General features: G+C 55.1%; 1 protein-coding gene across 1 annotated transcript in view; it reads left to right on the forward strand.

Moving 5' to 3' along the window:
* The window catches only part of SPTB (spectrin beta, erythrocytic), a 67,202-nt gene that overhangs the window by 37,267 nt on the left and 3,528 nt on the right, over positions 1-26,407 (forward strand). Inside the window, exons 17-31 of the mRNA XM_060098045.1 lie at positions 91-181; positions 1,641-1,787; positions 3,165-3,428; positions 3,809-4,015; positions 4,457-4,546; positions 8,467-8,745; positions 9,322-9,452; positions 10,391-10,595; positions 10,869-11,243; positions 12,854-13,098; positions 14,202-14,340; positions 14,818-14,902; positions 15,705-15,901; positions 16,211-16,260; positions 16,774-16,852. Of these exons, the coding sequence (XP_059954028.1) occupies positions 91-181; positions 1,641-1,787; positions 3,165-3,428; positions 3,809-4,015; positions 4,457-4,546; positions 8,467-8,745; positions 9,322-9,452; positions 10,391-10,595; positions 10,869-11,243; positions 12,854-13,098; positions 14,202-14,340; positions 14,818-14,902; positions 15,705-15,901; positions 16,211-16,260; positions 16,774-16,852 (2,584 nt within the window). The remainder of the gene's footprint in view (positions 1-90; positions 182-1,640; positions 1,788-3,164; positions 3,429-3,808; positions 4,016-4,456; positions 4,547-8,466; positions 8,746-9,321; positions 9,453-10,390; positions 10,596-10,868; positions 11,244-12,853; positions 13,099-14,201; positions 14,341-14,817; positions 14,903-15,704; positions 15,902-16,210; positions 16,261-16,773; positions 16,853-26,407) is intronic.

Here is a 26,407-nt window from a genome sequence, read left to right on the forward strand (position 1 = left end):
GTACCCTCCGCCCCTAGGGTCACGGGGCCAGGTAGGGTGGTGGTACAGCGCTCAGCACCATCGTGACTGTGGCTCTGGCTTCCCTTCCAGGCACAGGAAGAATGACGAGAAGGCCCAGGAGGCCTCAGTCCTTCTGAGAGACAACCTGGAGCTCCAGAACTTCCTGCAGAACTGCCAGGAGGTGAGGCTCCAGCCAGGCTGGCCACTTTGCAGGAGATTCCTTCTAGAAGCAGAGTGTCCTAGAGGTGGGAAGTCCTTTCTAGACTCAGGAGTCTGGATTCCATACGTGGGGAGCTCTGGGCACTGGACAGCTTAGGTCCTTCATTCTCTAGAATCTTTGGTTCCACAATTTCTTTTTCAAATCTGTAAAGATATCTTCTAATTTGTCAAGTCCAGGGAAGGCTTTCTCAAAAAGTGGCCTGAGGACTGTCTGTATTAAGAGTCACCTAGGGCCCTGGTCAGGGTCAGCCTGAAAGTCACGTGACCTGTGCATTCATACAGGGCCCAGTGCTTATAAGGGCCCCATGTTTAGTTTAATGCTTTCCTGTTGCCATCTTGAAATTCTTTTTTTATAGTTTTCCTGTAGCAGATTCTACTTTCAAAAAAAATTTTTTTTACATCTTTCTTGGAGTATAATTGCTTTACAATGTTGTGTTAGTTTCTGCTGTATAACAAAGTGAATCAGCTATATGTATACATATATCCCCATATCCCCTCCCTCCCACCCTCCCTATCCCACCCCTCTAGGTGGACACAAAGCACTGAGAAAATCTTAATAATCTTGAACATTTCCATTTTGCACCAGGCCCTGCAAATTATGGAGCCAGTCTTGGCTCTGGTTAGATGCAGACTCCTGGGCCCCACTTGGGCCCACATGAATCAGAACTTAGGGGGTGAGAAAGAGCAGCATTCTCAACCAACCTTCTGGTTGGAGAGCTGCTGACTCAGAAGGTCCTCGCTCAGCCTGGGGAGAGCTGTACAGGAAGGTCTTTAACCTGCACTCCTGGGTCCTTCCGTGAACAGTACTTCCATGTGGAATGGGGCTTCCCCTGACTTCTTTCTTGCTTCCATCCTCATACCCCTTTCCTCTCAACCCAAATGACTTTGTTTTCACCCACCTCTGCCCTTGGTACCAACCAGGCTTGGTATGGTGCCAGGACATCTTGGAAACATCAGAGGCTCATCACAGTTCTTCCTTCATTGTTAATTATAGGATCTGCCCTTGGCTTTTTCCTCAGAGAACATTTTCTCCGTGTTTATTAATGATTTCTCCCCCTACTGCCAAAGGGTGGATTTATCCATCCATTCAGTAAACACTTGTGGAGTTCCTGCAGTAGGCCAGGCCCTGTCCTCGGTCCTGGAAATGTGGAGAGAAGTATAAATATACCTGGTGTCATACTGCACACACTCTAGAGGGGAAGACACAGTAGTGCCTGTATTTTAACCCTGAGACAACGCAGGTTAAGTTTCCTGTGCTGGGAGTTAGGGATCCAGAGTTGGAGGGGAGTACTCTGCTGTGTTCATACTTCCTCCCCTTGGCCCTCTTCTTCCGCAGCCAGAGGTAGGTGGCAGTCCTGCCCTGAGACCCTGGCCAAAGAGGGACACTCGGGGACCATTGAACCCACTCTTTCTGCCCACAGCTCACTCTCTGGATCAATGACAAGCTGCTGACATCTCAGGATGTCTCCTATGATGACGCTCGAAACCTTCACAACAAATGGCTGAAGCACCAGGCGTTCGTGGCAGAGCTGGCTTCCCACCAGGGGTGGCTAGAGAACATTGATGCAGTGAGTAGAGCGAGCATTTGGGCTCTCTGCTCGGGATGCTTCCCTGAGCAGCGCTGCACACAGGGCATGGACACTGGCCCGCAGCTTGCTGGACGGTGTAGGATCTGGACGTGAAAAACTTCTCCAAATAGTAGTTAAACCTTCAGAGCTCCTGATACGTCCAGTCTTATAAAGCCCGGTCAGAATGGGTGCCTCCTCTGGGTCGCCTGAGTCTGGGGACAGTCCAGGACACTGAGGTCACAGAGTCAGAGCCTCAGCTTTCAGTGCTAGGACGGCAGTGACCTCTGTCTGCCTTCCATCATCCACACCAGGGCCCCGCGCTGTCCTGCCCAGGGGCAGGGGAATATGTGAGATGAGCAGAATGGGCCAGGGACTACTGACCCTCACTGTTTGGATGGGCAGAACCACCAGGGAGTGGTCATTCATACCAAGGGTCCCCTCTGTAACAAGCTTGCCCAGGGGCCCAAGTCAAAATGTGGCCGGAGTTAGATCTGGGAATAGGAAGGGAGGTACCTCTGCCCCTCCCTGCTGTGGCTATCTGGAAAAAGCGGGCCTAGGGCCACACAAGGCTGTGTCCATAGTAGCTAAGGGTGTGGGCTCCGAGCCAGGCTGTCTGACTTCTCAACCTCCCTGTGCCTCAGTTTCTTCATCTGTAAAATGAGGATAATAACAGTACCTACCCAAGGGAGTTGTGGGCATTAAAGCACTTAGAGTATTACTTGGCAATTATTAGGCACTCAATAAATATTAACTATTATTAGCAAGTATGTATTCCTAGGCCCAAATCATCTCATACTGTAACCTTCCGAAAAAGATACATTTATGTGGGTGAAAACCAGACAAGGCAAACTCAGCAACTAAAAGATATCACTGAAGGTCAGTGCACAGCTTCTGGCAAGACAATTAAGAGAGGGTGAAGGAATTCCCTGGCAGTCCAGTGGTTAGGACTCTGCCCTTTCACTGCTGAGGGCCCAGGTTCAATCCCTGCTCTAGGAGCTAAGATCCTGCAAGCTGCGTGGCACGATAAATAAACAAACAAACAAACTCACAGGGAGGTTTCCATGGTTGTTGTACCTGGGTGGATCTTGAATCTTTTTTTTTTTTAAATAAAAAAAATTTTTTTTAGTACTAGCTGGTTCTTGTCTGCAGCTCCCTATGCTACAAGTCTCCCTGAATCATTTGCCCCAGACACACTCTCCCTGTCCCACCTTCTACTGCAAATAACTCTGGGGGTGCAGAGTCTTTCAGCCGAGCCTCACCCAAGTTCTAGGCAGATCCTTTGCCTCACTGACCTCTCCTCGGTTAGCCCTTTGCAACCACCTGGAACAAGGCATCTCTCCAAGGTCAGAGGGTGAACTCTCCTCCTTCCCCACACAGGAAGGAAAGCAGCTAATGGAGGAGAAGCCCCAGTTTGCGGCCCTGGTGTCCCAGAGGCTGGAAGCCTTGCACCGGCTCTGGGATGAGCTTCAGGCCACCACACAGGAGACGGCCCAGCGCCTCTCAGCCGCCAGGAGCTCTGACCTACGCTTGCAGACCCACGCCGACCTCAACAAGTGGATCAGGGCCATGGAGGACCAGCTACAGTCAGACGACCTGGGCAAGGACCTGACCAGCGTCAACCGGATGCTGGCTAAGCTGAAGGCAAGTGAGCAGGTTGTAGACTGAGGGTGTTGGAATGGAGGGGGTCTTGGAAGCAAATCTGCAACCTGAAAGGGAGTACCCTCCTGTGCCCTTAGCTGGGCTGGCTTTTATCAGGTCTCCCGGTTCACAGCCCAGCTCCTACCCTTTTGCAATGAGTAAGACAGGGAGGGATCCAGACGGGGTCATAAAAGTGGGCATGAGAAGTATAGGACAGACGCTCAGAGGGGCAAAAGATGAGGTGGGGGCAATCCAAGGAGACTTCTTAGGGGAAGCTGAGCTCAAACCAGGCCTTTGAGGATGGGTGGGATTTGCACGATGAAGTGGACGAGGGGCTGCCCAGGTGCCAGGGCTGGTGCCGACACTGTCCCCTTGTGTCCCAGCGTGTGGAGGACCAAGTGAACGTGCGGAAGGTGGAACTGGAGGAGCTGTTTGCCCAGATGCCCTCGCTGGGAGAGGAGGCAGAGCATGAAGACTTGAGCATCGAGAAGCGGTTCCTGGACCTTCTGGAGCCCTTGGGGAGGAGGAAGCAGCAGCTGGAATCATCCAGAGCCAAGCTGCAGATCAGCCGGGACTTAGAGGATGAGATGGTGCGTGGGCCGCAGCTCCCCCCTCCCCCAGCGGCTGAGCCAGCAGCTGTCATCGGGATAGCTGGCTGCTGCCCGGGGCAGTTCTTGGTAGCAGACGTCTGGTCATCTCACCGCCTTGTCTCATCGGGTGGTCGTGATGAGTACATGAAACGTCAGTGTAAGCCAGTGCCTTTTGAGTGGTAGCTCGCTCGTGGACTTTGGGGCCAGGCAGACTTGAGCTCGAGATCCAGCTACGTTGCCTTCCCTCCACGTGACCAGGAGCAAGTTATTTGGAACCTCAGTTCAAAATAGCAAAATGCCCCCCTTTTACAAAACCCTGATGGGGTGTTGGGAAGAGCTGGGGAAACAGAGTAAGCAGAGCTCTGTCTGGCCCACGGTGAGTGATGGGGAAAGGGTGGCTGTGATTGTCGTCAGCTGTCCCCCGCCTTCTGGTCTCCGCAGCTCTGGGTGGAGGAGAGGCTGCCTCTGGCCCAGTCGACCGACCATGGCACGAACCTGCAAACTGTGCAGCTGCTCATAAAGAAGAACCAGGTGAGTCCTGCCACCTCGTCAGTCTCACCTGCCCCACGGAGGAAGCCCCAGCCCTGATCTGCACAAGGTCCCCAGCAGCACATAACACTGTTGTTCTTTTTTTTTAAATTTTATTTATTTATTTATTTATGTATGTATGTATGTATGTCTGCGTTGGGTCTTCGTTGCTGTGTGAGGGCTTTCTCTAGTTGCAGTGAGCGGGGGCTACTCTTCGTTGCGGTGCGCAGGCTTCTCATTGCGGTGGCTTCTCTTGTGGAGCACGGGCTCTAGGTGTGCGGGCTTCAGTAGCTGTGGCACATGGGCTTAGTTGCTCCGCGGCATGTGGGGTCTTCCCGGACCAGGGCTCAAACCCGTGTCCCCTGCATTGGCAGGCAGATTCTTAACCACTGCACCACCACGGAAGCCCCAGGTTATTGTTCTTGTTGATAGCTAGCTACAGGGTCCCCAGTCTGTGTTTGTATTCTCATAGCCAAAGGAGCAGCTTTGATGATGGCAGAGAGAATTCTGGGAGGACCACAGAGTGGGGCGGAGGTGAATGGGGCTGGGGGTTCCAGGTGCTTTGGGATTTGGGGCCATTCAGACCCATCAGGGCACAGGTGCATGCAGGACCTGGAGGCCCTGGCCTGGGGTTTCATGTGCTTTACAGCTTCTGTATTCTGTGACCTCCCTGAGAGGAGGCGCTTAGCTCCTGGCGTCTCTCCCATCACTGCCTTGTCCCTCTTCCAGGGCTAAGCTTGGCCTATTCAGTCTCCTCAGGGTAAGTAGGCCCCTGTTCTCTAGACACATGAGCATACTTGTGGGGCTGCAATGCCATGAGGAAGCCGCTAAACTTGGACTCTGAGCCATTGGAGGAAACATCCATTGGCTGTTCTGCTTTCCCAGGCTGGACTGGGAATCTCTGCAGCCCTGGTCAGAATCCTGGAAGTGAGCAGATGCACTTCCTCTGTGTCAGGGCTGCAGGGGAAGCCTGCGTCCTCCAGGAAGGCCAGCTTCATGGGGTCATGGTCTGGCCACGTGGTCTAGCCAGGGGCTGGCCGTACCCCTGCTCTTGGGCAGAGAGTCCCTCCTGCCTGGTCCGCTCTTTGGCTCAGGATGTGGCGGCAGCCGCAGCCTTGAGCAAGGAGAACCTGGGAACTTATCCCAGAGAAGAGCAGTGTGCCCCAGAGTGCCAGTTGGTACTGCAGCTCATTGGGGAAGGAAGGTCATGGCAGACAGTACGTCCTTCCCCCCAAATATCAGCAGCCAACATCTGCTCACAGAACCCAGCAACTGTGCAAAGGCCTGAATGAATTATATTCAAAGAGGTTCCTTAAAACCTCCCTTGAATGCTTTGCTTCTAGTTGGCATGATCAAATCACAGAGGTTGGGCTTCCCTGGTGGCGAAGTGGTTGAGAGTCCGCCTGCCAATGCAGGGGACACGGGTTCGTGCCCCGGTCTGGGAAGACCCTACATGCCGCGGAGCGGCTGGGCCTGTGAGCCATGGCCGCTGAGCCTGCGCGTCCGGAGCCTGTGCTCCGCAACGGGAGAGGCCACAACAGTGAGAGGCCCGCGTACAACCAAAAAAAAAAAAAAAAAAAAAACACAGAGGTTCCGGTGGCAACACATAGGGACCTGAATTAGAAGGTGGTGGAGGCGGGGCTTCTGCTAACATCACACCCTCCAGTTAAAGTGGGGAAGACTGGTGGAAGACTATTCTCGGGGCCTCAGTTTCCTCAACTATAAATTGAGCCAACTCTAGTCCTTCCAGTGCTCAAGACTTTAGCCTCAATAAGTGTTATTTTGCCAAATGATTTTCAACTCCCCTGGCTGAAGGCTGCTATTTCAGGAGAAGGGCAAGACTAATATGGATGGGGCTCCCCTTAACAAGAAGGGAAAGATAATCTCGTGGGAGAGCATGGCTGCCCTGGAAAAGACTATTTTAGGCTAGCCTTGCTAAAGCCAAAATCCCATTTTATCATTTCTTCTACTGCAGTGGTCAGTGTGCATCAGACTCACCCGGAGGGCTTGTTAAAACACAGTTGACCAGGCTCCACCCTAGATTTACTGCATCAAACTCTGGGAGCAGAGGCTGATAATTTGCATTTCTATCAAGATCCTAGGCGATGCTGATGCTGCTGGCCTGGAACCCCACTTTGAGAATCAACACTTTAATGGCTGTCATTGCAACTAGAACAGAACTTACAAGGTGCCACACGAAGGGTTCTCAACTCTGGCTGCACATTAGAATCACCTGGGGGAACCTAAAAACATAGGAGAGCCCAAGTCCCACCTCAGATTAATTAATAAGGATTTCTGGGGATGGGGCCCTGGCTGTGTCTGTTTTCCCCGATGATTCAGCCTGCAACCACGGTTAAGAACCACTGTCCTGCCTGGTCTGGCCCCTGCCTTCTCCTGCATCTCCTCCCTTATCACTTTTGCCCTCCTTCACAGTATTCTAGCTTGCCTGGCCCTTTGGACCATCCAGGCTTGCTTCCACCCCCGGGACTTTCTTGGCACTCGCTCTTCCCTCCTGCCAGCAACACTCATCCCCCAGATCTTTGTGGGGTTGCCCTCTCCTCATCATTCATGTCTTACTCAGATGTCATCTGCACAGAAAACCCTTCCTGACTCCCCCAGTTAAAGTGGCCACCACCACGCCTTGGAAGACAATCCTCATCTCAGTGATGTCTCTTTCTCGTAGTACCTGTTATATACATTCATTCATTTATTTACATGCTTATCATTTCCTCTTCTAGAGTGTAAGCTTTATGAGGGCAGGGGTTTTGTTTATCTTGTTCCCATATTGTCCCTAGAACCTAGAACAGGGCCTGATACATCAGAAATAATACCTATGGGTTGAATGAATGAAGTCAGGGAAGATGTCCTAAGTAAGCATACTGCACAGGAGCCTAGAAAGGAATTGCTTAAAAGGAGAGAAAGAAATACCTTTTTAGGATATAAGATCTCAGGGAGAGGTTATAAGATCTCAGGGGAAGGAAAGAGGCAAGCGGAGCTGACATCACGGGTTGTTTGACTACAGTTGCAGAGACCACGGGAAATTGTCAGAATCGAGATTCTGAGCATCAAGTGTAAAGATGCATTTCAGCAAGTTAGGTGACTTGTGGGTATTGCTAGTTCTATGTGTTTTAAATGCTGACAGTCATAGCACAGCCTGTGTGTACTGCTCTTACCCCCCGCCCTCTAGACAGTTTTCAAGGCCATGGGAAATTGTAAAAAGGGAGGAGATGGGGGGTAAGGAGCCAAAAGCCCACACGCAAGGAGCAACCAGGCTGGGGCCTCTAGGACCCAGAAAGCGAGTGACGACATGTCACGGCCCCCTGAAGATAAAGGTGACCCATCACCAGAGTGGGAAGAAAATGCCATCTTGGTGACCAAAGGCTCAAGCAGGAAATAATACAAAGCTCACAAATGATTTGAGAAATAGAAACAGGGGAAAACAAAACGAAATCCTAGACTCTGAACAAGGAGCAACTGTCAACTATTGTTTTATACAGAGTAAAAAAGCTGCTAAAATCAGATCTCAAAAGGCCATTTAAGAATTGTTTTCCTCTCCTCCACCATGTACAGCTAAGAAATCAAGCTCTGCTGAAACAGGAGGTGTAGGGAGCCCTCGAGCACAGGCTCTGGGCTCCGAGAGAGCCGTGTTCAAATCCCACTCTGCCACTCGCTGTCCCCGGTCACCTAACTGCTGTGTGCTGGTGTCTAGTGCTCACCTCAGAAGGTCATGGTGGGGGCCCGCGGGGAATGAGGTGTCAGGCCCAGCACCGTGCTGGGCTCCTGGTCACTAGCAGTCTTTATGGCCACATCTGCTCCGCTCAAGCTTCCCCAAGGGGTTCAGGGCGAGAGGTGCCAGGGTGTGACCCTGGGCTGCCCTGCACGGTGGGAAGACCAGCCCCTGAGCCCTTCCCCTCTGGCCGCAGACGCTGCAGAATGAGATCCTGGGCCACACGCCGCGGGTGGAGGACGTGCTGCACAGAGGGCAGCAGCTGGTGGCCACGGCCGAGATCGACTGCCGAGACGTGGAGGAGCGCCTGGGGCATCTGCAGGGCTCGTGGGACACACTGCGGGAGACGGCGGCCGGGCGGCTGCAGCGCCTGCGGGACGCCAGCGAGGCGCAGCAGTACTACCTGGACGCGGGCGAGGCCGAGGCCTGGATCAGTGAGCAGGAGTTCTACGTCTTCTCCGACGAGACCCCTCAGGTCGGCTCGGGCAGGGTGCCAGGCTGGGCGTCAAGACCAGCCCAGAGGAAGAGCTGGGTGGAGGTGGGCAGTCAGTGGGGAACCTGTAAGGCCAGGTGTGTGAGGAGTGAGGGCAGGGAGAGGGTGTACGAGGTACCCTCCTTCTCAGGACGCCCCTCCTCTCAAGAACATACACTGCACGTACTGCAGCCGGGCGCCCTGTTTGCCAATTAGATTTGCTCTAACCCAAGCGTTCTTCACCTTTTTTGTGCCATGGATTCTGTGCAGATGAACTACTGCGGGAGGGGGTGAGAGGTGAGGGGGGTCTCTAAAAGCTGGGGTGATACAGGAAGTTTCCATGGGGACAGAGGTTGGATCTGGGCCGGGGAGGGTGGATGTCAGATGAGAATTGAGGGTGACAAATGGAAGGTAGGGTGTGGGTGTTGCCGGGCAACGGGAGGAGAGGGGAGGGGACCGTGCACAGCTCTCCTATGGGTGTCCTGCGAGGCTGGCCCTCCCCCATCTTGGGCACCTCCAGGAGCTGGGCTGTAACCTGGGCCAGGTGAGCTCGTGCCCTGACAGTCCGCTGCCTCCTAGGATGAAGAGGGCGCCATCGTGATGTTGAAGCGTCACTTGCGGCAGCAACGCACAGTAGACGAGTACGGGAGGAACATCAAGCAGCTGGCCGGCCGGGCCCAGAGCCTGCTGTCTGCAGGCCACCCTGAGGGGTGCGTGTGCCTCCTGGGACAACTTGGCCAGATCCTGGGCATCAGGCCAGGGCCCCCACCAACCAGGATCCCTTCAGGTCCAAGGCGGAAAACAGGAACAGTTTTACCGAAAACTGTGGGTTTGAGAAAACTGCCTTCTGGCCTGCTGATTGGCCCAATTCCCTTTTATGTTGTGGTTTTGTGTAACTTCACACAGGGCTGACTGAGGCCTGGTTTGCAAAGAGATTAGGAAATGGAACAGCAAAACTACCCTCTTGGTGAACAGAGAGCTCCAGTCTTTTCAAGAGTTATTCAGCATCTTTCAGCATAGCCTAAATTTGCTTTTCTTTTTGTGGTCCAGAAGGTACCTCAGGATCTCACAGTGTCTCAGCGAAATCATTATATACCCATCTAAACTGTTCAGTTATGTGGGTTTTGCATGAATGGGAGTCCACTGGGCCAGACACCTCAGGCCACCCCCAGTCATGGCCCTGTCCTCAGTCACCTTCAGGGCACCCACAGCAGCTGCCTCAGCATCTCCCAAGGAGCCCCAGGGATCGAGCCCCTGGTATGGCATGTCCCTCCCGGAAGAGCTGAGCAGGGTCTGCTGCTGGTGGAGCCAGGCTCAGACAGCCCACGCCTCAGCCTCCCTGGAAGAAGAGTGGAAGAGTTCTCCATGTACACTTGTCTCTCTGAGCTTCCCAGAGTCAGGGGCAGGGGCGGGAGGCACCCCCTCTAAGGGAACACATTTCACTATCCCCTGAAGCATCATGGTCTAAGGGATGGTTCCTTCTCTCCCCAACTCTTCCCCGTGAAAAGTCGCTCTGCCGTTTCTCTGAAGCTGTGCTCCGCCACTCGTCCCTGCCTCGGGCCTGGGGAGGAGGAGGCTGGCTCCTCTGATCTGGCTGCTCTGGGTTCTCTGTTGCCGTCCCTGAGGGCTTTCTTGTTTTGAATTCCAGGGAACAGATCATCAGACTTCAGGGGCAGGTGGACAAGCAGTACGCGGGGCTGAAGGACATGGCAGAGGAGCGCAGGCGGAAGCTGGAGAACATGTACCACCTGTTCCAGCTGAAGCGGGAGGTGGAAGACCTGGAGCAGTGGATCACGGAGAAGGAGCTGGTGGCCTCCTCCCCAGAAATGGGGCAAGACTTCGACCACGTGACTGTGAGTACCCATGGCCACCGCTTGCTTTGTCTCCCTCTACTGCAGTAGACCTAGGAGCTGTTGTTCCAGACACATACACACACCCGCCAGGTGCAAAGTGCCGCAGAGATGAGGGCTCCCCCGGTGTGAGCTCAGGTGCCCTGGGGCAGACGTGAGAGCCCAGCTCCAGGCCGTGGCAGGTGCCGCTGGGAGAGTCGGCAGCTAGTGTGATGACACCACGGCACCCCTGAGCCCTGATAACCGGTAACCGCTTTTCTGTCTACCCCCATCCAGATGCTCCGGGACAAGTTCCGGGACTTTGCCCGGGAGACCGGGGCGATTGGGCAGGAGCGGGTGGACAACGTGAATGCCATCATTGAGCGGCTCATTGACGTGGGCCACGCAGAGGCGGCCACCATCGCCGAGTGGAAGGACGGGCTGAACGAGATGTGGGCGGACCTGCTGGAGCTCATTGACACGCGCATGCAGCTGCTGGCCGCCTCCTATGACCTGCAGCGCTACTTCTACACTGGCGCCGAGATCCTGGGCCTCATTGATGAGAAGCACCGCGAGCTGCCTGAGGATGTGGGGCTGGACGCCAGCACCGCCGAGTCCTTTCACCGCGTGCACACAGCCTTCGAGCGGGAGCTCCACCTGCTGGGTGTGCAGGTGCCTCTCATCCCTGGCTGTCCGTCCACGCCTTCCCCATGACTAGCTTCCCTGGGGCGCAGTGTCAGGTCCTCTCCTGGCTCCTAGCGGGGAGACTTCTCGAACAGGCATCTCCTTAGAGAAGCAACAGCTCTGGGCAGGAAGCAGAGGCTTTCAGATGTTCTTTAGCTTCAGAACTAGTTCTTTAAACTGAACCTTTCCCAAAACCCGATGCAAAAATACCTTCAAATGCAATTTCTCTGGTTGTCCAAGTATTACAGTATCATTAGTGAACATACATGTAGCACTTTTCTAGCACCAGGTACTGTTCTAAGCAATATACGTGGTCACTGAATCCTCAGCCTCCCTCTGAGGAAGGGAATAATGTTATCTGCCTTTTCTAGATGAGGAAAGCAAGGCACAGAAGGGTAACTAAATTGTCCAGAAACATGCAGCTAAGCAGTGGAGCCAGAATTCAGATCCTGGCAGTCTGGCTATAGACTCCACACCCTTAGCCACTGAGCTGTTCAGTCTTTCCCCATGGGAGCTGGAGGGGGGCCCAAGACCAGCTTAGACTCCCTCCTCTCATCATGGGGTGCCCCCTGAGGTACCTCCCCAGGCCCCTAGGGTTCTGCAGACTTCAGCATGATGGAAAGGGTGAGGGCAAGGGGCTCAGTTGTGGGGACTCACCGGGCCTCCACTGGAGCAGGGAGAGCTGGGCCAGCTGTGTAGTCCTGCACCGACCCAGCAGGGTTTCGGGAAAGAACACCAAAGTAGGTTGGGCCCCTGGTTCACCAAGAAGGGGACAGCCTAAAGATTTGTCCTCCAGCTGGAGGCGCTTTGGGGGTACTGGAGCCCCTGTGGCAGGTACAGCCCCAACGAGGTCTCAGGAATGAAGCTTCACTGCCCTGGGGCCGGCCTCAAACAGAGGATGGCACCATGCAGAACGGTTAGGAACAGGGAGTTGAGAGCACGCCTCCAATCCCAGTTGCACCCTCTCTGAGCGTGAATGACCTCAGGCCAGTCACTTAGCCTCCCTGTGCCTCAGTTTCCTCATCTCAAAAACAGGGATAATAATAGTACCTCTTTGATAGTGGTGTTGTAAAGATAAAGAGAGTAACAAAAAGTATTTAGAGGGCTTCCCTGGTGGCGCAGTGGTTGAGAGTCTGCCTGCCGATGCAGGGGACACGGGTTCGTGCCCTGGTCCGGGAAGATCCCACATGCCGCGGAGCGGCTGGGCCTGTGAGCCATGGCCGCTGAGCCTGCGCGTCCGGAGCCTGTGCTCCGCAACGGGAGAGGCCACAGCAGTGAGAGGCCCGCGTACCGCAAAAAAAAAAAAAAAAAAAAAAAAAAAAGTGTTTAGGGCAGTGCCTGGTACATAATTAGTCTCATAATCATACATCAAAGGGCACAGAGCCCCTCTCACTCCCAAATCCTCATCAGAGCCCAAGGGATGCTTTGGGTCAGCAGAGGTGCCAAAGCAAGAAGCCTTCTCTCCAGCACCCAGTGGGTGGATCCCGCTTCCAGCACTGTCCTCGGGAGGGAGACTGGGAGGAGGCAGACGCCCTTGCCCATCCCAGGCCCAAGTCGTGTCTGCCTGGAAAACAATGTTCACTTTTGCCCCATCACAGGTACAGCAGTTCCAGGACGTGGCCACCCGCCTGCAGACAGCGTACGCTGGAGAGAAGGCAGACACCATCCAGAACAAGGAACAGGAGGTGTCCGCTGCATGGCAGGCGCTGCTCGATGCCTGCGCGGGGCGCCGCACCCAGCTGGTGGACACAGCGGACAAATTCCGCTTCTTCAGCATGGTCCGAGACCTCCTCTCCTGGATGGAGAGCATCATCCGGCAAATCGAGACCCAGGAGAAGCCCAGGTGAGGGCGGCGTCCTCAAGGCAGCCCCGCTCCTGGCCCACTTTGTCCCAGAGGCTGGCAGAGCAGGGCGCTGCTCCGAGGGTCTGTCCCGGAGAGACGTCCTGGACTGTGGGTGTGCAAGAATCTCCAAGGGGCACCTGAGGCTGGGTCCAGGGAGAATCTGAGTGGCTCAGCTGCCACCGGGAGAACCGACTATTCCAGAGTAAAGGGAGTCCTGAGAGTGGCGAGAAAGATATCTGTCATTCAGATTCTACAGTGGGGGCAGGGGCCATGGTTGTCAGTGAACATAAGCAGTTTACACATTCAGAGCTGGGCAGGTCCAGAAGTGGTCCTGCTCTTCCCCCAGCACGGGCATATGGGGGCTATTTCCCTAAAACTCAGGAAAGGAGCTCATTGCGCACGAGAGGTGGGGGCAGGCACATGGGCAGTCGGCCGGGATCAGAGCTCTCTACACACTTTGTGCCCACTTCTGTCCCTCTCGCCCTAGGGTGCCTGTCCCGGTGGTCAAGCTTTTATATTTAGCATCATTATTGAGCTATAATCCGCATACCGTACAATTCGGCCATTTAAAATGTACCATTCAGTGTTTGTTTTGCATAGTCACGGTTGTACAACCATCACCACAGCATGGTTAGAACATTTTCATCACACCAGAAAGAAACCCTGTACCCCTTAGCAGTCATCAGCCCCGGCTCCTCTGGCAACCACTAATCTGCTTTCTGTCTCTAAATGTGCCTATTGTAGACTTTTCACATGAGTGGAATCATATAATATGTGGTCCTTTGTGACTGGCTTCTTTCACTTACCACAGCCTTTCCAAGGTTCACCCATGTATCAGTACCTCATTCCTTTTTCCTGCCAAATTTAACATTCCCGGGCTTTTTCTGTGGTCACTGCACCCCCGTCCATGTCCTGACCACTGACCAAGGGAGGACACTAGGGCCTCAGTGTTCCTGCTGGGGCTGGGCAGCTGGCAGAGGGCTTCCTGGCTGTCCGGAGAGAGAGGAGAGAGTCAGACCCCCAGGCAGGTGGGTCCCCCCTGATCGGGGCTTGGTGTCAGATGGGCCAGAGTTTCCTTTTTCACCAAACACCCGCCCCCACAGGGACGTCTCCTCGGTGGAACTGCTCATGAAGTATCACAAGGGCATTCTGGCGGAGATGGAAACCCGAAGCAAGAACTTCAGCGCCTGCCTGGAGCTCGGCGAGTCCCTGCTGCAGCGGCAACACCAAGCCTCGGATGAGGTGGGAGGGGAAGGCGGGACTAAGACGGGCCCTCCCTGTCCTCGCCTCCGCTCCTGCTGGGCCAGACAACTTCCTGGGAGGGAACCCATGGGCCGTGGTTCCTCTGAGGAGGTTTAGCTTTCTTTCACCCCGGGGAGGACTGGGGCTGTGTGTAGGCCCGGGGTTTATAGCCCCACCAAACCTATTCGAGGAACTGGCCGCGACTCTGTAGGGAGAGTGGGCTTATAACCCACCTAACCCTCGCATGTGTGTGTGCTTTGGTCTTCGTGACACCCACTTCCTGGGTGAGGCCCGTGGTAGCGTCAGAGAGGTTAAGTAATTTACCCAAGGCTGCGCAGCTGGCAAGTGGCAGGGCCAAGACTTGAAGCCAGGTCGGTGTGACAAAGCCCAGCAGGCTGTGCAGGGCCCCTCCGCACACCACCTCAGACAGTGGGAAGGGTTACCAAAGCCTGAGCTGTCTTCCCTTCCTCCCCACAGATCAGGGAGAAACTGCAGCAGGTGGTGTCCAGGAGGAAGGAGATGGAGGAGAAGTGGAAGGCCCGCCAGGAGCAGCTCCACATGTGTGAGTGCAGCCTGGGAGCCAGGGAACCTGGGGGGGCCAGCGGAGAGGCGGGAGGGGCCGGGGAGGGGTGATGGCACAACACGGTGGATTTCCCCCCCTGCTGGAGAAGAGCCTCCACAGCACCACTCAGCAGCAAAGTTCAGGGCCAAGGGCTTTGGGGGAGAAGACCCAGCAGACACGCTGCTGGAAGCCTCCCTCTGACCAGCCAGCACCTGTTCCCTGTCCCCCCTCTGCCCCACCTGTCCCCCGCCTCCTGCTTGGCCGGTGTCCCCGTAGAGCTGTGGCCTCTCCAGGGGTCAGGGTAAGGCTCTAGCGCATCCCAAAGCTTTGATCTGAGGTGTGGGGGGCACAGAAAGAACTCTGTTCTCCGCAGCTGGAAACAGGAGAGGTAGGGGAATTCCACCACCCGGTAGAAGCCGCAAGCCACAAAGACCTGGAGTCTCCTGTGGCTGCTTGTACACGACTATGTGAGTGCGACAGCCAGGGGCTGGGAAGGGGACACTCAGGGCAGAAGACTGTTCTCAGAGGGCGATGTCAAAACCATTTTGTTTTAGAGTTTGTTCTAATTCATGTGTTTTTCAAATATCGCTATTGGTGGAGATGAGGTAGGGGCCCAGCATGGGGATGGAGCAGCCTCAGGCAGCAGGTCACCACTGAGCAGGGTGTCCACGCGATTCAGGGACACCTACGTGGGTCTCGGCCTGCCTGCCAGCTCCGCGCCTGTCTGTGAGGGGCCCTGGGGTCCCGGCAGGATCGGACCGCTGGGTGCTAACAGACCCTCCGGCTGTGTTGTCCGTGGCAGGGCTGGAAGTGTGCCAGTTCTCTCGGGACGCCTCGGTGGCTGAAGCGTGGCTGATCGCCCAGGAGCCCTACCTGGCCAGCCGGGACTTTGGACACACGGTGGACAGTGTGGAAAAGCTCATCAAGAGGCATGAGGCTTTTGAGAAATCCACGGCAGGCTGGGCAGAGCGCTTCGCCGCCCTGGAGAAGCCCACCACGGTGAGCCGGGAGGCTCGGGGTGGTGGGCAGCCGCGCCTTGGGGGTTCCTCAAGTCAAGAAGTCTTCGGCGGTTACTGGGGACCTGCGGACAGTGTAAAGGCTGGGCAAGGCGGGAGAGTGGGAAGGAAATAGGAGTGGGAGAAAGTACTGACTTTTGAACCCCAAAGACAAAAGGGGCTAATTCCAAAAGGAACGAACACCAGGTGTGTCGGGTACAGGGAGCCTCTTTGGAGGAAGCTTGTCTGAGAACAGGCTCCCCTCTGTGGCTGCTCTGACCCGACACCCACCCCCGGCCTTTGCCTCCCCTAGCTTGAGCTCAAAGAACACCAGACCCCGGAGAGAACTGACGAGGAGACTGGGTGAGTGTGGGGAGGACTTGGCTGGAGCCCTCTGCTGAGACGGGTGGAAGAGGGGGAGGGGAAGGGTCCTTCTAATCAGAAACCGCCCCCTGATGCCTTGACAATCCACATGTGACCTCTCACACCTGGGCCACTAGTCAGAGAAATACAGAAATACAGTGTCTGGAGCTTAAAGACAGAGAAGAACTTTCATTCCCCCCCAAGCCTGGGTGGCCTGAAGGCCTCGTGCAGGAAGAAAATGGGTGGAGGGCAGTGGCTGCTGCACCATTGCCCCCCTGCTCTGGGAACCAGCTGAACACGTGTCCCAGAGGCCATGCTGCACGGAGCCATGGCATTTCTGAAGCATCTGCCTAACCTTTCAGGCTGAGGCGGATGGAGCAGCTCCTTGCTAAGTGTCTGCCAGGCTGCTGACTTGGCTTGTGTCCTCTGGGGACGGGGTGGGAAGCCAGGCCTTGGAGGTAGTCTCTGGCCTCTGAGGTGTTTGTTTCTAAGTCGGGACCGTGTCTTCCACAGGCCTCAAGAGGAGGAAGGCGAGACAGCAGGGGAGGTTCCCCGAGGTCCCCACCGAGCAGCCACCGAGAGAACGTCCCCGGTCAGTTCCCTGTCCCATTTGTCCAGTTCCTGGGAGTCCTTGCTGCCAGAACCCCCTCATCCCGACTAGGCTCAGCTGGGGCCGGAGGCCAGGGTGGGCACACACTGCCCCTGCCCCCCAGACTCCTTCAATCAGTCTTCCTTGTTTACTTAGCTTTTGTTAATTCCTAAAATAATTCCCCTTCTCCCTTCAACCAAGAAGAAACTGACATGCCAGCCCACTGACATGACTCTCTTAGTTGGGTTTTATTGGGTCTAATAAATTTTATTATATAAATACATTACCATCTACATCAGGAGGAACAGTTTATACAGGCAGGAATGATTCCTTTGTATACACTGTCCTTTTACCCATTTTCCCTCTAACACCATCCTTAACTGTACCCTCTACACCCCCCCCCACACACACAAATATACTCACAGATGGACCATTTGGTCTTCCTGCCCCGGCCATGGCATTTGGGGCAGTGAAGTGGGCATATCCACCCTCTAGCAGTTTCCTTCTTCCTAAGCAGAGCCCCTCGCCCCTCGCCCCTTCCTGGCCTGAGGCTTGTGGGTCAGTGAGTTGGAGACAGAGCTAGCTCTGAGGCAAGAACAGACTTGACGGAGCCCTTAGGAGGGAGGGAGAGCCCCCGGGCTTCTGGGTCACAGGCCTCCAACTTGTAGAAAAAGAGGACACGTGGGAGAGGTGAAGGAGGGACGCAAACACTCCCGCTGCCAGAGGCCTGGCAGATGGCTTCAGGACCTGGCCTGGAATAGATCCTTTAGCTAAAAGGACCCAGGAGGTCTATGCAGGAAGTCTGGGAGGCTGTGATCCAGGTTTTGGGGAAATGTCCTGGGAGCAGCTGACTGAGAAGAAAGCAAGAATCCAGCATGTGCCTTGCATGGCTTTGCCACAGCATGTCCACCACCTCTCCAGGTGCCCAGGTGACCTTGCCTGAACCTTTAGGAGTTCTTGGTGGAAATTTCTGGTACACCAGCCACCCCAGAAAAATGCACAGCACTGAGCATTTCCTGTGCGGAATCCCTGTCAGGTCTAGATTTCAGCCCTTCCCACCCTTCTGACACACACGCACACGCACACGCACGCACGCACACGCACACACACACACACACACACACACCCTCTCTGAGCTCCCTCTGACGCCTCCAGCCAGCCAGAGGTGTCCTGAGCTGCACCAGCCCTTCATGTCCAGCAGAGGGCACTCCTGGGCTCCCGCTGGAGGGTCTCTCCCAGGACTTCCCTCTGAAGATCCCATCGGCGCATGTGGGAGTCTCTGGTGGACTTTTTCTCAGGAACAGCCTCCACTGGAAGGAGAGAACTCTGGGGGCTGGCATGGACTGTGGACATGGGGGCTGGGACTGTTCCTGCCACCTGCGCTTCAGCTGTGCGTCTCTGTGTGTCTGCACGCAGTGGTGGCCCGGGTCTATGGGTTCCTTTGTGACCACCTGCGCGATCCATCCATTGTCTGTGTCGTGTACGTCTGTCCAATGTAATTACATGTGCATCAGAGCCGCCTCCATCCACCGCCTGAATGTCGCTGGATTCGGGGGGAGTATAACGTGCTTGGACCTGAGCGTCTCTGGAAGGAGGGAGTGAGCCCACATTTGAGACCCTTCCCAGAGAGCCAGCCACCCCGCCAGATGGGGAAACTGGCCTGTGCCCGGTACCAGGAAGAAACCGGATGGCGAATCAAATGAACACCAGGCCTGAGGCCTCATGGAAACAGATTCCCTGCTGCTTCTCCTTTCCGAGCCCTTTGTTGAGTTTTCATGAGGATCCATGGGATTCCGAGGGAGGGTGGGATATCCCATTGGTCTTTGATATGAGAAGAGAGGAGAATGGGTCACATGCAGGGTTCAAAACCTTTCCAGAAACCTCAGGCCTCTCCCAGGAAGGCGGCTGTCCGCTGAGCCTTCTCTCTGGGGTGAGCCTGGGTCCAGTGGCTCTCCTGCTGTCCCATGTGTGGTCTGGTGTCGGTGCCCTATAGGATAGATCCGTGCTGTGTGTGGTCTGGTGTCGGTGCCCTATAGGATAGATCCATGCGCTGTGGCTTCACGTGAAACCCATCAGTAGTGCATGCCGGCTTCCTGCATGGGAGTGGACCAGACACCTGAATCCCTGTGTAGACTGCTGCACAGCACACGGTGGCCACCCTGCCAGCCCTGCCTGGTCCTCCCCTTCCCGGGTGTGTGCACGCACACATGTATGCACACGCAGGGACTGGAGTACCATTCCACGCATTCAGCTTTTCTTCAAGCACACCCATTGCCTCTATCACCTCTTACCTTTCCACATTAGAGCATGTTCTAATAAAAACAAAAAGAAAGGGAAAAAAATCCATTATACGGGTAAGTGTGTAAGAGTGCATGAGGCCAAGCAGAAGAAACAAGGTTTCACAAGTGGCAAAATTCCTGGAGTGGAAGTCAGGACATTGGGTTCTAGTCCTTAATTGTAGAGACTTCGTGCATGATTTTAGGCAAACCCCCTAATCCTCCTGGGTCTCCCTGCCCTCATAAAGCTCTGTCTGTGGGATGACAGAAAGTCCAGAACATTCCTGTATGTGAACAATGTACCTAGATAAAGGGAGGGTTGGGAGAGACGGGTTTCCCCACTTTTGTCTCGTTCTCAACTCTGAGGAACCTGGTTCTGTGGTCAGGTGCCAGCTGGTGTGAGGCTGGAGATGAGAAAGAGATGGCAATGGGGCCAGGGTGTTTCCTTTGGGGACGAGAGGAAGGCAGGGTTGGACCTCTGCTCCTGCCAAGGCCAGGGCCCTGAAGGTGGTCCCGGGGTCCCAGGCTGGGGCTGGGCAGCGGGCTGAGCCATCCCCCTTCCTCTCACGCCCCACCCTCCACCTTAGGTGTCCCCCTTTTATCCTGGGTGCGGCTCTGGGGAGGGCTTGAGGGTCCTGCTAAGAGTCCTCATCTTCTAGGCTGAGTGCCCCAGAATCCTCAGTGTAGCATTTGCGATGAGATGCTGATTGCTGAGATGCTGAGGTTGATTTCCTGAAGAAGCAATGGTATTGCAGAGGATCCGAGTCACCCCAGGCTTAGGGCCCCCCAGCCAACGGCTGCAGAACCTCTTCTGCACACTGTGCCTGTTTCCTGGCCGCGGGTGGGAAGCAGGCCCTGCTCTAGGAACTCTCTCAGTGGGGCTGCTGTGACAAGGAGAGGGATACCCCTGAGAGGGGTTGGTGCTGCGAGGGGCTGTGACAAGAGTCTGCCTCCGGGGTTCCCTGTTTGGGGCAGTCGTGCCCGTCTGTCTCCAAGCCTCAAGGCTACATTCCTCTGTGGTGCAGGGATTCTGGGGTGAGGCCGCTCCGGAGAGCATTTGCCTGGGTGTCTGTCATTATCAGGCCTTCATCAGGTTGTCAGGGAAAACTCTCTTACCCAAGAGCAGCTCACAGACATCATTCTTCCCGTGACCTTCCAAGACCGCCTGCAGCTGGCTTCCCGGAGGGAGGACTGGGCATCTCCTTAGGAATGCACAGGAGTCCAGACTCCAGGTCCCTTGCCTCTCCCTTCCAGCGTCTTAGAGGTTGACGTGGCTTCGGGGAAATAACCGGCACTTGAGAATGTGAGGGATGGTGCCCCAGGGCTGAGCAGGCACTGGGTTGCAGCAGGTCACCTTCTAGCCAGTGGCTGGCTGGCTCCAGCTGCTGTCACTCCCTTGGCAACTCCCCACAGCAGCAGCCTCCCCAGCAGGCAGCCTAGGGCTCTAATCAGCGGCCAGAGGCCTGGCTCTGATGCTCTTGGAGGGAAGGGATGTGGGTGTGGAGGCAGCCGCTGTGTTTCTTCTTGCCTGAGCAAGCTTTCCCCATCCTCCCTCCCCTCCCACTGTGAGGCTGAACTGAGCTGCTGATTCAGGCCTTTCACAGTGAAGGCAAATGGTGTGTTTGTCCATAATGACCAGACCCCGCCTGGAAAAAACGTCAGTCTTCCCGTGAACCTGGGCATGTCTGTCTCCCCAGGATGCCTGGATCAGCGTGGCAGGGCTGTGTCTGCCTACAGTCTGGCACTGCGCCCTGGCGCTCCAGGCTCCGTGGAGAAGCTGGCTCTAGGATCTCTGTGGACATCTGTCTGCTGCTCGGTGCGCCCAGCTCTCTGTGCTATGGTTGGACGTGATCTTCCTGGCCCCGCTGCTCAAAGGCAACTCCTAAGTTCATCTTCCAACCTGTGTTTTAGAGCATCCCCGATACTGATGAACCCAGGATGGGACTCAGTTAACATTGTAGGCATCTCAGAAATGAGGCTTGAAGCTGCCAGCTTGACTGCTGCGTGTCAGATCTGGACGGGGGAGTCAGTGTCTTCTCTTCTGAGTCTGAGTGGCTGGCTCAGAGTCACCAAGGCATCAAGCAGCTGCCAGCTCCTCCAGGGCAGGGACCCGAAGAGCCCACACTGGTGGTGGGAATGGCAAAGACAGCTCCTGAGGAAGAGTCGTTCTCTCCCCCGGGATGGCCGTGGACCAGGTCTCCCCTCCCTGTCCAAGGGGACCCTGCACACTCCCCTCTCCTTTCCCCGTCACTGGTGGCCTTCTGCTCTGTGTTCCCTCCGGTTGTCTTGCCTGGTTCCCAGTGGTCATCTCAGACGGGCAGCTGGCCCCTGGGACACAGTGCTGATCCCCTCCGCTGCCCCTCCCACTCCTCATGAGAGCCCCTCACCATCCCTGCCACCAACCCGGTGGACCCCCCACTGCTCCAGCCTCAGCTCCTCCCATGCTCTTTCCTCCGTTTAGCAACAGCGTCTCTGTTCTCCCTTTAGGCATTTGTCTCTTCACCCTAAGTTCCCATCTCTTCATCTCTTTGGCTGTTCTCAACTCAACCAACCATCTCTTTTTCTTCTCTTGCAAACAACTGTCTTCTGAACGACCTTCCCAACCTGTCTGCTGACAGCCTTCTCACCCAGAGGATGAGAGCCCAGACCTCAGACACTGGGGGAGGGAAAAAGTGCTCGGCTGCAGAAGTGGCCAGCTTCCCCCACCCCACCGTCTCACAGGGCTATTTGGTTGCCTAAGGTATTCAACAATAGATCTTGTCTGGCCTCAAGCCCCTCTTCTGGCCCTTTCCAAGGTGGCCGTGACATGATCACACTGCCTCAGCCAATCAGCCACGTGTCTTACATAAGCCAGACTCATTCCCCTTTAGACCATGAGCCCCATCGGATAGGCTCTTTTCTCTGGAGCAATAGTACCACCGTCTTCTCTTGCACCAGGATTTAGTAGGAAGAGCACAGGGTTTGGGACCAGAGAGATCTGCATCCTCAGACTTCCATTCACTAGCTGTGTGACTGTGGGCAAGTTACTCATTTTCCCTGACCCTCAGTTTCCCTCATCTGTAAAATAGGGGTAGTGATACTTGCCTTGCAGAAAGGGTGTGAGGATAGAAAAAGAGAATAGCGGTAGAACACCTAGTAGGTGATTGTGTTCATTTTTCCCTTCATTTTTTTCCTCACTGCAGTCCTTCATCTCTTAAGAGAAACATCCTCCATATGAATGCTAACATCCATTGCCAGCACCCTCCCAAACCAATCTTCCTGGAGTGCCCTTCCCTGGAGGCCCCCTACATACACACTCTAGGCTCAGCCCTTGCTGTGAGGTAGGCAGGTAAGACCATTGCACGGCTAAAGTCAAACAGTCTCTGGGGTGCATCCTCTTGCCCTCGTTCTCACTTATCAGCATTTCCTTTAGAGAGAAGCTCACTTGTGTTCCCTTGTTTGTTGACGTGTCTGGGTTCACTTAGCATCTTCTAGAACCTCCCAAAGACCCTGTGGTCGCACACCCCTGGTTATTTTTCTCCCTGGAGCTGGAGTTAGTTGTCTGTGTGCTGCCCCCTGCGCCCCCTGCTGGCTTGGCTTGGAAGTACACCTTCAACACCTTTAGTCCAGGTTAAGAAATGTACCCATCCTGCCCCTCTTCCCTTCATCTTCTTGAACCTCCTTTGGGGAAGAGACATCTGCCTGCTTCCCCCCACCCAAGTCAGTTTCCTAACAAGGCAGGACCCTAAAAAGTCAAGCTTACAAGACTCTGCAAAGTCTTTGACGTGGCCATCCCCTGCCCATCAGGGGCTCAGGCCTCTCCCTGTTTGACTACAATCCTGTGAGATCCTAAAAGGCTCTCCTACCTGTGCCCTTTCCTCCCCTGATGTTCCCCCTAGCATCCAATGCTGCCTGTCCCCTACCCTCCTCTGACATCGTGATTCCAGCAGCCAGCGCACACACCTACCTCAGATGTGTCCCACCCACCCACCTGTCACCCAGACCCTCAAATCAGAGAACAGAAGCTCCATGCTTATTCCAGGCCCCATCGCTGGGCCATTCTCCCTCCGTCTGTTACACCCACTTATGGTCTAAACTCTCCAGCAGCCCCAACCTGACGCCCAGAGTTTCTTCCAAGTAGCTGGATCCTCTTTTTTTTCAGAGTGTCCCCCAGCTCCTCTGAGTGATTGCTCTAGGCTGGGTTACCCCTCAGCAGAGTAGGTGTAATCTCTGCATCTTCCTGATGACCCAAGGGCTAAAGCAGCTGGCCTTCTGCCTTACATCACGGAGGATAGAAGCGAGTCTTGGATCATCTTAGCTATCCAGGGCCTTTTGGCAGAACCTACCTGTCCCTACAGCCAACGAGTAGCCAGCATCCCCTCCTGACGCTCTGCTGTCCACACATCCCTCTACCTGTCGGGCAAGGCAGAATCTCCATCAGAGCATGGTATGGTTCCAGGGGCAGCAGGAGAACTGCTCCTCAACCCCCAGCTCTCTTAGAAGATGGTGCAAAGCATATTTACCCCTGGGACCTATAAAAGGAGGGCCCTTTTGCCCAAACCATGCCCCCACCTTTCTCCTGTGTGTCCCTTCCCCTAACCCAGGAGGGAGAGAAGCCCTGCCAGCCCTGGACCTGGGAAGAGCAGCTGCCACCAGACCCCTCCACCTCCCACCCTCATTCTCGACTCCTTCTCCTCAGGCCTTGGCCTTCAGGGGAGAGGGGAGAGGGTGTGTTTTAAATTGTCTCCACATGAACAGTCAAGAGAATGGAAGAAATCTTTGCATACATTGGAAAACCCCCATTTCCCAACGCCCACCCATGTCCTGGCCATTTAACTTTTGATCACACTGGCCATGGCCTCTGACTGGCCCTGCCAGGGAACATGGGTCAGGCATCCATTAGGAAGAAACGGAAGGAAGGTGAGATTAAATTGGGAGGCAGTCCTGGAAAAATCATCTCTATTTTCAGAGGACAGTTCCCGAAAGGAAGGAGCATGGAAATGAAAAGTATAGGAAGAAAATATGGACACACAGGGCTCTAGGAAAACCAATCCCAGGAGGGGGGAGGCTGGGTGAGAGGGGTGAACATGGTTGTGAGGGTCTGCTGGGCTTTCCTCCCAGCATCTGCCACGCATCTTCCCTGAGCCCCCCAGAGCAGGTGTGGGGAGGGCCTGGCCCATCACCAGGAGGAACAGCACAGTCAGCTGGAGAGACAGAGGATGAAAGGCTTCACTACCTCCCCAACAGTTATGCCCAAGTCAGAGGGTTGGCCTGACTGGGTCCATAGAAGGACCCCAAACGCAGGCTCCCAGATCCAACCCTGCCACTCCTGCCCTTCCTCCTTGCTGGAGGAGGATCCAGGCAGGGCTTTAGAGCCTTCAGATCCTTGTGGTCAATTCTGGCTCATTGCTGACACTCAAAGATATAAATACTGCCAGATGCATAAAGATGGGCATGGCCCAGCCACAACTCTCAAGGGACTCTAAGACAGGAAAAGATGAGAGCCCTACAGATGTGGTACAAACTCAGGCCTGTCCAATTCTGGAGTGCATGCTCTTAATTGCCTCTGGTATCTATGAGCTGTGTGACCTTGGGTAAGTCACTTAACCTCTCTGAGCACAGGTTTTCTCATAGATTGAAGGTGTTAGACTAGGGTAGTGTTTTCAAACTTTTCCAGCCATATTATCCTTTCTTTAAATGAGATCTTAGGGAACCCCAACCTGTTTATTGAACAGCCCTAATTTGATGGGATACAGCCATGACCAGCCTTACCTTTCTTCCAACCACTGCCTTCAGACATCTCCGTTGAGCCTCCGCTTCCCATTTCTTAGTGCCAGCTCAGGCAGACCTTGGTCACTTTCAGCTGTTCAAAAGTCTAACCAGTCTGTTTCAGTTTGAAGCTTCAATCTGATGTCCAGTATGGTGCCCATATCCTCTCATTCTCCATTTCTCTATTTTGGCTTTGAGCCAAGGTCTGAAGGACCCACAGTGGGGAGCACAGGGTCTGCTGTTTCCTGGCTCCTCCCCAGCACTCTCCTGGGTCTCCAACTTCATTTGGGACATGGAGTAGAAAAGGGGGCAGTGTCTCTTTACTGCCTGGGTTGGCTCTGGTCCTCTTGGGCTGTCAGTGCCGTTGGTCCTTCAGGTGTCCAGATACCACCTGCTTGGGGGCCTACAAGACCCTTCCCACCTGGTGCTGTAAGGTCTCCAGCAGTCAGGCCTTTGAGACAGGATTCTGGCCAGATGTCTCAAGCAAGGGTGGCCTTCCTTGGTGCTGGGCACATAGGAGACCCACCCATTCTTGCCCCAGCCGGCATTCTTGCGCTGCACTCGGAGGCTGGCTGCCCCTTGCTGCCGCAATCTGTCCTGCCCTCTCTCCTGCTGCAGTGGCACAAAGGCGGATCAGCAAGGCCTCTGCATAAGGATGTACCCAGCTGGGGAATAAGAGGTCTGCTTCCCCTTCTCATGGGCACCTGACATACCAGCACGTGGCTCCACTGGAGGCCCCTCACTTGGCTTGGGCAGGGGCTGGGAGGATCCTGCCCTCCACGGGAAGGAGCAGGGAGGTAAAAGCCACGGACTTTCCCTGGAGCAGTGACTCCTTAGGTGGTGATTCTCTACCCCTGCAGCACATTCGAGTGCATGAAAAGCTGATTAAGAAATTCCAGCGTGCTGACCCCACTCCAGGCTAGTTAACTCAGCATCCTGAGGATGGGTCCCGGCATCCTTTGTTAAAGCTCCCGAGGTGATTGTAAAAGGCAGCCAGGGTTAGGAACCACTGCCCTACTCCAACAAATCCCCACCAAATGACGGGGGCAGGACCTGCACCATGACCCGGGAAGGTCTGGGTCTCCCTTTAGGAGGTGGTGGGGGAGGCTTAGGGCCTGGTGCCCTTAGCTTTGGGGTTTTAGACACAAGTGGAAGGTAACAGAAGGGTTCCCATACAACATCCTACCACAAATGTTCTTCTGTCCTGTCTTAGCAGCAGAACCCTTTCTTCATTTGAAGTCTTGCCAGAGCCCACGGATGACTCAGTAGGAGCTGGAGTATCTGTCTGAAGCAGGGGTGGGCCCTGGAGCCGGGCAGCGAGCAGCAGCGGAAACCCCCCTGGATGAGCCCCTTCAGCTCACTCTAAGAACCTTCTGTTCCTATGTTAGGTTGGAGAGGGGGAGAGTGGGAATGGAGCCAGAGACATGGGCACAGGCTAGGGAAGCAGGCCAGGTGGAAACCCACAGCAGGTTGAGGGAGGGCCAGGGTGGGCCAGGAAGGGCACAGGAGAGAGGAACCAGACTCAGGTGGGGCC

This window comes from Mesoplodon densirostris, chromosome 4 (assembly GCF_025265405.1).
Source record: "Mesoplodon densirostris isolate mMesDen1 chromosome 4, mMesDen1 primary haplotype, whole genome shotgun sequence".
Lineage (NCBI taxonomy): Eukaryota > Metazoa > Chordata > Mammalia > Artiodactyla > Ziphiidae > Mesoplodon > Mesoplodon densirostris.